The 13,072-nt window shown below is 41.5% G+C and overlaps 3 protein-coding genes across 8 annotated transcripts; 1 reads left to right on the plus strand and 2 right to left on the minus strand.

Annotated features, from left to right (window-relative positions):
• Positions 1-296: 296 nt before the first annotated feature.
• LOC112042072 (putative tyrosinase-like protein tyr-3) lies at positions 297-2,452 on the minus strand. Its single transcript, XM_024075990.2, has 2 exons — positions 1,855-2,452; positions 297-1,499 (listed from the first exon to the last, which is right to left on the minus strand). The coding sequence occupies exons 1-2, from the start codon at positions 2,349-2,351 to the stop codon at positions 476-478; spliced, it is 1,521 nt and encodes a 506-aa protein (XP_023931758.2). The 5' UTR covers positions 2,352-2,452; the 3' UTR covers positions 297-475.
• Positions 2,453-5,257: 2,805 nt separating this feature from the next.
• Positions 5,258-11,040, minus strand: LOC147760938 (ficolin-1-like). 5 transcript variants are annotated; one of them, XM_087016774.1, is made up of 4 exons: positions 10,907-11,040; positions 6,301-6,397; positions 5,877-6,041; positions 5,258-5,624 (listed from the first exon to the last, which is right to left on the minus strand). In XM_087016774.1, exons 2-4 carry the CDS (start codon positions 6,380-6,382, stop codon positions 5,347-5,349), a joined length of 525 nt encoding a protein of 174 aa, XP_086872900.1. In that variant the 5' UTR covers positions 6,383-6,397; positions 10,907-11,040; the 3' UTR covers positions 5,258-5,346. The 5 variants fall into 5 exon arrangements, with proteins under 5 accessions (XP_086872900.1, XP_086872896.1, XP_086872898.1 ...); XM_087016770.1 differs by lacking the exon at positions 10,907-11,040 and adding an exon at positions 7,305-7,435; XM_087016772.1 differs by lacking the exon at positions 10,907-11,040 and adding an exon at positions 7,143-7,246.
• LOC106162305 (ficolin-1) lies at positions 9,921-13,036 on the plus strand. 2 transcript variants are annotated; one of them, XM_087016767.1, is made up of 7 exons: positions 9,921-10,035; positions 10,342-10,430; positions 10,916-10,999; positions 11,081-11,130; positions 11,761-11,857; positions 12,093-12,257; positions 12,455-13,036. In XM_087016767.1, the coding sequence occupies exons 1-7, from the start codon at positions 9,965-9,967 to the stop codon at positions 12,730-12,732; spliced, it is 834 nt and encodes a 277-aa protein (XP_086872893.1). In that variant the 5' UTR covers positions 9,921-9,964; the 3' UTR covers positions 12,733-13,036. The 2 variants fall into 2 exon arrangements, with proteins under 2 accessions (XP_086872893.1, XP_086872895.1); XM_087016769.1 differs by lacking the exon at positions 11,081-11,130 and having other exon boundaries at positions 10,916-11,049.
• The last annotated feature ends 36 nt before the right edge of the window (positions 13,037-13,072 follow it).

The following is a 13,072-nucleotide window of genomic DNA, read 5'->3' on the forward strand; positions in this document are numbered from 1 at the left end:
TATGAACTGGAGAGTGTTATATCAGTTTAGTCATCTGCAAAATTATTTTACGGTTTAAAACCCAGTTATCAAATGCATATGCATTATGTCGGTACATTACGTCCTTTCAATCATTGTAAACGATTTGACCGAAAAACAATATTATATTTGACAATTATAACCAAAAAATGAACAAGACATGCTTTAGCATTGTCAAAGCAATAGCGGTCATTACTTTCATTTTATGTATGATTTGCATACAGTTATAGTTAACATTAAAAACACCTTCTTTGCCACACTTGTGTAAATTTCATACGTAACAAAATGAAGAATTTTATTTCATCTCGATACACCATTCACGTTTTATAAGTTACATTACAGATATGAATTAGACATTATAATTTCACGTGAAATATTTATTTATTTATTTATCAAAATCAAAACATCAAACAAACAAAAAATTCACATACCGGTTGTAAAAACGAAATTGCGAGCATTAAAAGATTCTTCTTTCCAAATTAGACACAAAATTATCTAAACGACGAATGTGGTCCATAAATGTCGGTGGTCTATTATTTGAAGTTCTCTGCCGATTATAATCGTCCCTAGCGTTTATTTTACACCCAGTTCTGTCACAGTCTGTCCCCGGGGCAGGGACAGGCTCACGAGGGGGAGGTCCACACGACGCAGAACACACCCCATTACAACAGACGGAGCTGAAGCACGAGCGGGAATTCCCTTCAAACCCAGTGCAATTGCCCCCTTGCTGGATCTGAGACACACAGCTGTAGGACCTCGTGTCGCAGAATAGATAGGGGGAGCCACAGTCCAGAGAGTTTGCCGAACACGTGGGTCTCCTGGCACATCTGTAATATCTCTGTGTGTAGATATTGCGTAGACCGTCGCTGTTTCGTAGAGGAGGACCAAACGGTAACATCGGGGCGTTGGCACGTGCGTACGGGGCCAGCTCCTGGTCAGAAGCTAGTTCACTGTCCAGAGTGACGTAATCAGTTTCAGGGTCGGCTTGCTGGTAGTTCTGTCTCCATTCCTCCCATAGACAATCTATAAACGAGTGATAAATCCAGAAGATGGGATCAAATGAGGCCGACAACAATATAGCGTGGTGTCCGCCGGTAAACACGTGTGGCCCGGCATGAACTGCCTCCAGCAGTGGGTCCACCGCCCACGTCAGCTCCCTAAAACGCCGAGCTCGGAAGATTTCCTGAACGATATCATTCGGGAAGAAGCCGCCGCCCTGTGTGCCCAAGGTCCGATACAAGATGTCGCCATAGTTGAAGTTCTCTCCTCTCTCTACACCGGTGTCAGCCACCCACTGCACCACTTCTGGTGGGATCCGCCAGTTCCTGAAGGGGCCTGAAGTGACCGGACCGACACTGGAGCCGTAGTAGTAGTCGGTCCAGAGGATGGAATCCCGACCCTCGGGCAGAGGGGCGTCTAGTGTCACATCCCAGTAAGGAATGGCAATGCTACAATCAATTTGCCGCAGAGCGTTCTCAAATCTGAAATTGTAGCCATAGATATGAACAAATTGTAGACATAGATATGAATAAATTGTAGACAAATATATAAATATATTGTAGACATAGATTTGTATCATTGCAGTTTAAGATATGCAAAGCGTCATGAGGGTGTGGCTCAGCACCAAAATGTCATGACATGCTAATAAGTAAAGCGAACAATTTAACACTCCTTACCTGCTTGAAGTCAAAGTAGAAAAAGAAATTTTATAACTTAATTTATTAATTTATGCATTATACGGCTGACACTTGTTATCAGTGTAAAATTAACGAAGGACTGCACCCTTATAGGGTCTGTCGTGAACCGTTACCCTGTCACCAGAGTGCCCGCACTTACCGGAAGAGGTATTCTCTGTGCCACGGTAAAAACATGGCTGTAAAGTGTGCCTGTGGTGCAGTGGTGGCATTGTGAATTATAGCAAACTCATCGTAAGCGTTGCTCTGTCCCTGCGGGGTGCGCTTCAGTTGAATAACGGCGTTCACAAAACGTCGCCACTCGGCGTCTGTCAGCGTTCGTACCTCTTTCCTAACCACGGGGCTGCGACAGACTTGGGGCGTCTGGGAGTAAACAGGGAGGAGGTTTTCCCCTACACCTCCCCTAACACTGGACTGGATACCGACCCCAGAAAAACTATGGGTTGTAATGGCTTCTGAAGTCCACGCTCTGCACAGTGTAGTCACACGGTTGGAGAACGCCCTGGGGAAGAACTGAGCCAGTCTGTTAGCGATGTTACACAGTGCCTGGCCATCAGCTGTGGGGGCTGTCATTAAGACCAGAAGACTTAACACGAGACTCAGTGAAGCCATTGCCGTGCTAGAACAGGTGACAAACATCAACAAAGCAAGGAAATCAAGAAATTGTCCCCTATATATACACCTCACTACAGCGCGTGTGAAGAGATCATTTCACCTGCTGCGGCGTTCGTGTGAAAAGACATCATCATTTACTACAAGGAAAAGGAGCAACATTCTTAAAGAGGATTCTTCACCTCGTGGGCGGCACACGCGTTGATTAACGTGTGCGTGTAAAACACTTGTTTGATTATTTGAACAGCTTGGACATGTCAATGGACATGATAATTGAAGTGATATTGAGGAAGTACAAGAGGACAAATAGTAGAGATGAGCAATCGTGGAAGTATACGAAAATAATGATGGAAGTATTTCCTTGACTGGACAGGCTAATAAAAGAAAGAAAACACCCGATAACTGGTTAGCGTATACACTAATGTGAAAAATACGCTTTTTTTTTTTTTTTTTTGAAAAGTCTACAAATGTTAACTGAGCCCTTTTTGTTTTGGAATTCGTACATATATCAAAACAAATAACGTGAATTGCATTAGCTCATTGCGATTATACTCATCTGTTGTCGTAATTACTTGCTATCATTTTATATTTGATGTACGTTTAGACTATATCTGACGACTTAATTAAATATCTATAACAATCGATGTCGTGGTTAACACACGTACATGTGTGTAAAGAGATGCTTGAACAGCGGATTTGTAATTACTGGAGTCTCCCTGAACGTCGCTTGGTGTCACCAAAACTCGCCTTAATACTTTAGCCTCCAAATTTTTCTTCCTTCCATTTATAAATTGAATTTGCAGAATAAACACCAACAAAAAACGACGTACTATTAGATGGTGAACCTGTAGACCTAACTATAGCGTGCAGCGCTTTCATCATTAAACGAATATTTATTATTATTCAGAACAGCAAGCTATTAAGGTATGGGCAGAGACAAACACAATTTTACTTTAATACGCGCAAAAGATTTATATCTTCTAACAACCGTTTTAGCATTTTTGAAAAAAATTCAACAAAGTGACCACAAAAAGACATTAGCCATCAGAAGGCAGGTTGGAGCATGAGGAACTATCAGCCACAATGAACACAATGGCGACAGTGTTTAGCTGTTCTAAGCTGCTTACCGTGGATGGTTTTGATTGTTAAAAAACGTGAATACTTACGTAACCTACCTAAACTTAAAGCTAAAATATACCTTGTCAAGGTCAGTCCCGAATCTCGTGATAAAGTTCGGCTTAAGTATTGTATGAACAATGCACTTGGGCTAATCTTCGCTTTTTTCCACTGATAAAACTGCATTTATCGGTATAACACGTGGTCTTTCTGTCAGTAAATGGTATGATTCACGAACCTTTCCTACCGCTGAAACCACTGAGGACGCCAATGCCCATCTAAAATCGGACTACATGGTCATGAAAACAAAAACTGCAACGCGCCAACAATGATTTTTTTAAATGTTATTGACTTCTTGTACCCTAATTTTACAGCTGTGCAAGACCGTCAACTTGACGTTTGAAGCCTACATTTTGAACATACCGAGGCATGCTAACATAACTTTCAAGGGGCAAAGGGGCCCTGGGGCTGGTGTAAGGGGGTCGCCTGTTCAAGGGTGTCACCTATCCAAGAGGGTCATCTGTCCAAGAGGGTCGCCTGTTCCAAGAGGGCTGCCTGTTCCAATAGGGTGGTCTGTCCAAGGTGGTCCCCTGTCCAAGAGGGTTGCCAGTCCAAGAGGGTCGCCTGTTCCAAGAGGGTTGCCTGTGCCAAGAGGGTGGTCTGTCGAAGGTGGTCCCCTGCCCAAGAGGGTTGCCAGTCCAAGAGGGTCGCCTGTCCAAGAGGGTCCCCTGTTTTTCACTGTTACGTTCTCTACGTATTTCTTATCTGTTGTCAAACCGCTTGAATGCGACTCGTTATCTTAACACGCCATGAAAACCACCACGATATACTGTACAACAAAGGAACTAAACAGCGACCAGGAGATTGATTGGGGAGAGGAAAACAGTCTGGAAGCCATTAAACTGGGCTGGTGTGAACTGTTAGTTCCTGATATTGTGGCGTATTAGAGCTATTTTGTTGGAGAGGTTTACTTGCACGCGCCACAGATAATGTTTGACATGCAATGTCATCACAATAACTGTCACAGCTGTGTGACAATTGTCACGCGCTCTAGCACCTTTGTACTAACAGGGCAGGCGCGTGACGCTGATGTTCTTAATGTTGATGTTTAAAGGAAAGTCAAAATATTCGGATTTCTATGTCTCTTTTTCAGTCCTCACTCATGTCCGTGTATATTTCTCAGGCATACATGATATACATGTATATATCTCCCCTTAATGCTTTTGACGGTCTTTTCTTTTGATTTCTTTTTACACTACAACATTGTGTACATCTGTTTTAAGCGTATCACAGGAGTGTCTGTCATTAAATGTGCGGACAGAACACAAGTCCTACACAAAGCAGTCTTCATGTAATACAACTCAATATATATTATTTATATATTATATTACATTATTTATTTTTGCCCTAGGTATTGTCCATGTCTGCCTTTTTTCACTCATAGATTTCCTATCGTGCCAGCAGTGGATACAACAACGCAACGCAAGAAAACATCAGGGGGTGGGTGGGGTACAACCTTGCTTGAAAGAATTTCGTGTGCTGCATGCGATTTGAATAAAGTTGAATGCCATCTATAAACAGGATGTCGATGTTTCGGGGATTTTCGTAGGCGTCCTTTAAAAAAAATAAATTTTGTCTTGAATTTCGTTCGGCTGTCCAATGAGGGGAAAGGGATTTCTACTAAAAACCTGTCATCGCATACTGCGGCATTTCTGTCAGTATCAAGCTTAAGGACGCTGTCAACCATCACAGCGACTTTTTTATTACATTTCACGTAACATGCCCCCTATGCTTGCCTCAATACACACTCTCTGTACTGAAACTTGAGCGTTTTTATTTACCAACATATTACAAAAAAAAAAAAAAAATAGAGTGAATGCATTTACTCATTACATATCCAATATTATTAACCAAGCACAGCCGCGTTTGGTTGGAAACCGATAGGTCGCACCTTCATTTCAGAGGCTTTCAGAGAATGTTGAAATCCCTTAAAGCCATTCCAAATGATACCGTCTGCACCGGGAGCGTTGTCACAGAGAAGATACAAACCATTCAGGTTGGAAGCATGGCAGGAGTCGTACCACCATGCGCCTTTGTACTTCACCGCACAATTTACAGAGTATTTTGCGTTATCACGGTCCTTTGTGCTGAATGGATCTCCACTATGACGGGAAAGACTGTCGCCTGGAAATAATCAATCGTGCTTAGTTCGAATATAATATAATATAATATAATATAATATAATATAATATAATATAATATATGGCAAGTTCATTGACTACAGTTATGTGCCATTGAGGCAAGCAATGGAAGAGATAAAAAGAAAAGGAGTTGAAAAAACAGCAAAAAACAAAGAAAGAAATATATCATAATACTGTTAAAACCCCAATTGTAAGGGTGATTGCTTTTACATTCTGTAACTCAACGCATATTTACCAGCGTTTCCAGAAAAGGCCCCGGCAGTAAGGCGGTATTTGGCAGCTTCATCTCCGATGGCGAAGTAGGGGTATTTGGCGTATCTCTTCTCTCTTGTGGCGTCCTCCAGATCCACGCGGAGTTCGTAAGGGGCTTGGTTTGATAATAAGTGTATGTACTTGTTCCCTGGAAGAAAATATAGAGAGAGCTCGTCACACAAATAAAAGGTGTTCATAGGCACAAAATCAAAGGAGAAGGCGAGTTGTCAGTTCATTTTTTTTCATTATCTGTCAGACTGATAAATATAGATTAAACACAAAGTAATTTGTCGTATCATTCATTCATCATTTATTAGCGTGTCATGTGTATAGAACACCCAGCTCTTCGGGCTTATAAGACACCTGTTGTATACAATTTTTCCTTAAAACAAAAATCTTAACAATACCTAGCCAATGTTCCCCGTTCAGATTCCCAAAGCCATATTTATAAGCTGCCCAGTCTCTGTAGAAATCCACGCTGCCGTCCATACGTCTCTGGAACACCTGTAAACAGTTACTCGTGAACAGCAAGAAGGACATACATTTGTAAATCGGATCATAACATCAGTTGATACTTGTTAAACCTTCGGTTAAAATAGTAGCCTATTGTAAGACGTTATGCTCCAATCAATGCCTAAACTACATAAGTGTTAGTTATATAAAAGTTTGTTTTAGGTGGTGGCTTAATAAGGTATGCTGCAGTGCAGCTTGGAGTATTCTTGAATTGGGATCCATCAAGTGGACAAGGAGACATGGACATGTCACCAATAATAAGTGCTTAATGTGTACAATCCAACTATAAATTGGAACGAATTTATTACTATTGTGTAACCTGGGCTGTATGTGTCCAACCCCTAGTTACCGTCCACCCTCCCCCGTCTGTTTTCATGTCATCTGGACTGTATGTGTCCAACCCCTAGCTTACCGTCCACCCTCCTCCGTCTGTTTTCATGTCACAGTACACGTCCACGTCATCTGGACTGTATGTGTCCAACCTCTAGCTTACCGTCCACCCTCCTCCGTCTGTTTTCATGTCACAGTACACGTCCACGTCATCTGGACTGTATGTGTCCAACCCCTAGCTTACCGTCCACCCTCCTCCGTCTGTTTTCATGTCACAGTACACGTCCACGACATCTGGACTGTATGTGTTCAATCCCTAGCTTACCGTCCACCCTCCTCCGTCTGTTTTCATGTCACAGTACACGTCCACGTCATCTGGACTGTATGTGTCCAACCCCTAGCTTACCGTCCACCCTCCCCCGTCTGTTTTCATGTCACAGTACACGTCCACGTCACCTGGACTGTATGTGTCCAACACCTAGCTTACCGTCCACCCTCCCCCGTCTGTTTTCATGTCACAGTACACGTCCACGTCACCTGCACTCTATGTGTTCAACCCCTAGCTTACCGTCCACCCTCCCCCGTCTGTTTTCATGTCACAGTACACGTCCACGTCACCGCCGCCATTCAGGAGGTTGATGGTGTACACTCCACTGCGGCGGATTCCCCCTTTATACAGCTCAGCACAGTCCTTGCCCTTAGCTGGATCAGATATAGAGGAAAAGGTCTTATAGTAACCGCAACAGAGGCATAATAACATTGTTACGCTGAAGATGCACATTGTAAGATATTCATGGGAAAAAACTCTTTCTTAACATCCATTTACCCAATGTATACCCTGTTTTAAAAAAGTGTCCAAAAAATTAGGTTTCTGCAAAATAAGGGTAGGTTAACCAACTTATTATGTTTGTCTGGCCTAATTCTTTTAATAATCAATATATTTTCTACTTTAGGCGTCGACGTACGACGTACACGATTAGCACAGGGAGTACCTGAGTAGGAGAGTCATCTCCTTCATTTCCTTTTTTTCTTTTTCTTTATCACGCGCCTAAATTTTGAGTAAAACGGCGCACTTACCAGATTGTTTGTCCTCTAAGAGTGCCTCCAGCGTCTTGGAGATATCTGTGCATTGTTGTAGATTACAGTACTGTTGAGGGATTGGGCGTCTAGAGCGACAGTTCGAGCGAAATTAGTGACAGACTTTTTAGACTATCACAAAGTTTGGCGTCTAGAGCGACAGCTAGAGTGAACTAAATACCAGTTTAAGCCTATCACAGAGTTTGGCGTCTAGAGCGACAGCTAGAGTGAACTAAGATCCAGTTTTTAGACTATCACATGAACAGACTTGACATTTAATATGGAATATTTTAGTTTCAAAGGTATGCATAGGTAAAAATGCGCTCTTTTTTTAAAAAAAACTCGGATCTCATATAAGATATTTGACTGGAGAAGTGTGAATTCAGGTGTGTCGTTACCAATTAACTGACTACCAAGTCTGTTGCACTACTGCATTGTTTAATATGCAGTGATTTAGTTAGGTAGTCCTCCTTTGGGGTGGTCAAAGCTTGACTTTGGCGAAGCATGGTTCTGTCAAAAAAGTATCCATATGTCGACAACTATGGCATCAAAGAATTTGAAATTTTGCATGCAAATGGTGGGTTTTGCAGTCCATAAAAAGAGATAAGCAGTATTTTACAAAAGTGTTAATATGCGCTAGAATGGCGGAATAAAACAAACATTTCCAGACAGATAATTGTGTCAGAGTTTACAGACATCCTGACGAGGCCTATGACAAGGCGTGTGCCCCTTCTGAAGTGACTAGAGTCATTGACAGCGTCAATATTTTGAGTGAATACCACATTGGTGCCAAAACACCAATGGCAGTCATCGATGAAAACCTAAACCAGATCAAATAAAGGAATAATCTGGGGACCACTAGACTACCATTTGATAGAGGGTACCTTAGGAACAATTTTAAGTTGCACTATGAGATTGCTGGTTCACAGAGAACAATTTTAATAGCAGATAATTTGCAGAACCAAGGGAATGAGCAGCTACCTTGGTCATCAAAATCGCCATATTTGAACCACATATACAATATGTGCGTAGGTCATTACTCGCCTAATCAACGCCCTGCATGTCCTACAACATATCTAAACCAAACAGGATAGGTTTTGATTGTTGCCTGGAATTTTATTCCAGATTAAACTCTGAAAACATATCCTAAGGAATGCCTTGCCGCTTTCAAGCTCTGGTAGCAGCAAGATGAGGTCCGGCGTGACAGTGACCATTGCTGTGACTAGACACTGACATGAGGGGCCTTTGTGGGGAGTGTAACTCTTTTAAAGACAATAATTTGAAAAATATGGAGATCAAAAATCTCTCTTTTAATGGTTGTCGTATGACATAGAATAGGCAACGTACTTTTGTTTGCTTCACTGGCAAATTCAATTAACGAACTGATGTCACAATGACATCAAATAAGTTATCAAAAGCTATTTAAACACGATTTTAATCCTTATTTTCATTTATCAGTCTTCAAATAGGACAAAAACTGAAGAATTATGATTTGGAAAAAATATTCCATATTAAATGTCAAGTCTGTAGATGCACTGAGGCCGGATGGTGGACACAGTGCAACCCTTGCCTTCAGTGCCCAGACATCAAACGTCGTGGCTCCAGCACGGATTTAGGGAAGACTTGAAAACAAATATTTTTGTAACCAAATCAACCTTAAAATTTCGATTATGAAGCAGCTACCTAGTGCCAAATCATATTAGCTACATGTAAAAATTTTATATATGTTCAGTGAAAATATCAGAAAATATCACGCAACTCACAATAGAAGATCCATGTTGCCCTCAGTCAACCAGACCACGCCCAAACCGACCACAAAAGAAAAAATATGCATTTTTAAACAAACTTTTTAATATCGCGAAACAACAACCAAAGATACCTGGCCGTGAACGCACCGTTGTATACTATATAGAGCTGGCTGTACTGGGAACACACGCACGTGTACGCACGTGACAGTTGGAGTGGCCCACGCACAAGTTTTGCGTCACACGAGGAAACGCCACCTTCACGTCGTATCTTTTACAAGGGTTACTTGAGAAGTCATGAAAGGACATGTGTGCAGGTTCTCAACAAGACCTATTAAATAACACCGTTTTCTTGCAGACGTATTCATTGAAGAACCAAGTTTACATGTAGTTCACAAAGTATATAATGTCTATCTTTTGGCTTGTGATCGGTTTAGGCTTGTTTAGGACAAGTGAAAGTATTCCACCGACTCTTCAGTGAGCTCAATTGTATTTTCTTATTTGAACTGATAAACTGCCCACTGTTTTACTGGACGGTTATGAAAAGTTAACGTGAGATTAACATAGTAAAGTTGCAATTAAATCGATTTTTATTGTGTTTCAGGTAATTAGTATATGTGAAATAACCTCTTATAAGATTCATTTCAGGAAATATAACTGTAGGATTTCTGTAACAGAGTATGAAGCTCTTTACGGTAAGGGACGTATCGCATGCCAGCACTAGTTTATTAACCGTGGCAGTTTTGAAATGCTATCTTTAATTTACCGAATCTCTCGTTTTAGACCCGGAGCTCCAGTCCAGTATTGCATTCAACAACAGTGTACAGATATCTCCACTACACTGAAAGCACTCCTCACAGACCAGCAGACCGGTTAGTACTCCAGTTTAATCAACCCCTAGGTCTATATTGTACGTTAAGTTTGAAAAAAAAATGGAGAAAGTCACACACACACACACACACACACAGAGAGAGAGAGAGAGAGAGAGAGAGAGAGAGAGAGAGAGAGAGAGATGACAAACATTTCTCTTACAAAGGTACCACTACTAACAATTATTGTACATCAAAAGTAGAATTCTGCTATTATATTATATTATATTATATTATATTATATTATATTATATTATATTATATTATATTATATTATATTTTGGGTACCAATTCTCCAAAATGTCAGAATTATATTATATTATATTATATTTTGGGTACCAATTCTCCAAAATGTCAGAATTGGAGTCGTGCTTTTTAAAATTAATTTAGTAGGGTTTGATTTGACAAATGTTATTAAAATGCAGTGAACAACTCAATTTATTCTTGAACAAATCAACTAATAAAATATTTTCTTTTACATGATGCAGCTAAGGGCAAGGACTGTGCTGAGCTGTATAAAGGGGGTATCCGCCGCAGTGGAGTGTACACCATCAACCTCCTAAATGGCGGCGGTGACGTGGACGTGTATTGTGACATGAAAACAGACGGGGGAGGGTGGACGGTAAGCTAGGGGTTGAACACATAGAGTGCAGGTGACGTGGACGTGTACTGTGACATGAAAACAGACGGGGGAGGGTGGACGGTAAGCTAGGGGTTGAACACATAGAGTGCAGGTGACGTGGACGTGCACTGTGACATGAAAACAGACGGGGGAGGGTGGACGGTAAGCTAGGGGTTGGACACATACAGTCCAGATGCCGTGGACGTGTACTGTGACATGAAAACAGACGGTGGAGAGTGGACGGTAAGGTGCGGCTTAGATGAAAAACAATGGTTCTTAAATCCAAACAAGGTTTTTATATGTACAGACTCATATTTATACATCTAGTTAGTGATCCTGTAATTAACCAAAGGATATGATGAATTCTGGATTCTGCTCAAAACGTTCAATGACATAACTTGTGTGTTTTTCACCACATATTGCAATCAGTGGACGTGTCTGCTTGGATGGTGAGCCAGTTGAGTGCTCTCTAGCAGGTGCCCTTCTGGCTGGTACAAAACTGAACCCCAGCTGAGGACGTACTTCTTAGAAGTTTGCCACAGCTATAATGAGAACATCTTGTAGAGAGTAAACCACAAATCTATAATATCTTGTGTTTGAATTTTTTTTCAATATAGTGTACAGTGAGTGATCCAAAAGTCAACCGTGTGTATACATCACTTCCGTGGCATTGTGTGCTCAAAGTTTGACAGAATCTTTGTTTGTTACCAGGTGTTCCAGAGACGTATGGACGGCAGCGTGGATTTCTACAGAGACTGGGCAGCTTATAAATATGGCTTTGGGAATCTGAACGGGGAATATTGGCTAGGTAGGTGTAAGAATGACAGGCCGTAGCCGGGGGGGGGGGGGGGGAAGGTTCTTTGGGTTCGAAAGAACTGCCCCTTTTGCTGGGAATAGGTCCATTTCTGGGTAAAATTTTATCTATGTACATGAAGTTTTTTATGGAAAGGGTCCACTTTTTCAGAAAAAGAACACCCCTTTTGAAATCCCTGGCTACGGGCCTGCTGCTATACCTTTGACTGTCATTCTGTGCTCTTTTTTAGGAAACAAGTTTATACACCTGTTGACTAACCAAGCCCCTTACGAACTCCGCGTGGATCTGGAGGACGCCACAAGAGAGAAGAGATACGCCAAATACGCCTACTTCACTATAGGAGATGAAGCTGCCAAATACCGCCTGTCTCTTGGCACGTATTCCGGAACCGCTGGTAATTTAGAGATTTACTCAGCTGATGCTTAAACTTCTCAGTGTTAGAATTTTATTCACGTGAATCAGTTCAGGGTCGCGATAGCAAAGCTATGAACGTTCTGTATGTCTCAAAAACTTCAATGAAAAGTATGTATATACATGTTAACTCACTGGATATACTCAGTTTGTAATACAGTGTCTCTCTGTGAACTTCAGGGGACGCCATATCTCACCACACAGGTCAGTTCTTTACCACCAAGGATAACGACAACGATGAGAGTTCAGCAAACTGCGCGGTGAGACACAGTGGTGCGTGGTGGTATGATCACTGCCACGGAGCCAATCTGAACGGCCTCTACAAGCTGGGGAACGACAATCCCGCTAAAGCTGAGGGTGTCATTTGGAGCAGATTTAGAGGGTATCTGTCCATGAAGACATCGGAAATGAAAGTCCGCCCAGTCTTTTTCAGTTCATCTCCTGTCGTGGTTGGTTGATTTGACCTAAGTTATGGAAGCACTGTTTTACAAATGTAGTTCGGATTTAACTTTTACACGAGATGATAAATTACTTGCCATTGTTTTCAATTAGCACAGCAAATGACACAGTTGAACATCGGAATTGTTTTGAAATGCATATGGCGAATTACCCTGCACTCAACCCGCTGGGACAAAGTGAAACTGAACGCTTACGCAAAACATAATGATTACTCAGCCCACTTGCCACTACCATGTTTTGAATTAGCTTTTCACTTGTTTCCTTATATTTCACCGACAATTTGAAATAAAAATAGTCAAACTATCTTCGTGCTGTCAGCACAACTATCGCAATCAAGAT

Source organism: Lingula anatina, chromosome 7 (genome assembly GCF_051362555.1).
Source record: "Lingula anatina isolate TDL-2025a chromosome 7, LinAna3.0, whole genome shotgun sequence".
In the NCBI taxonomy this organism is placed as follows: Eukaryota; Metazoa; Brachiopoda; class Lingulata; order Lingulida; family Lingulidae; genus Lingula; species Lingula anatina.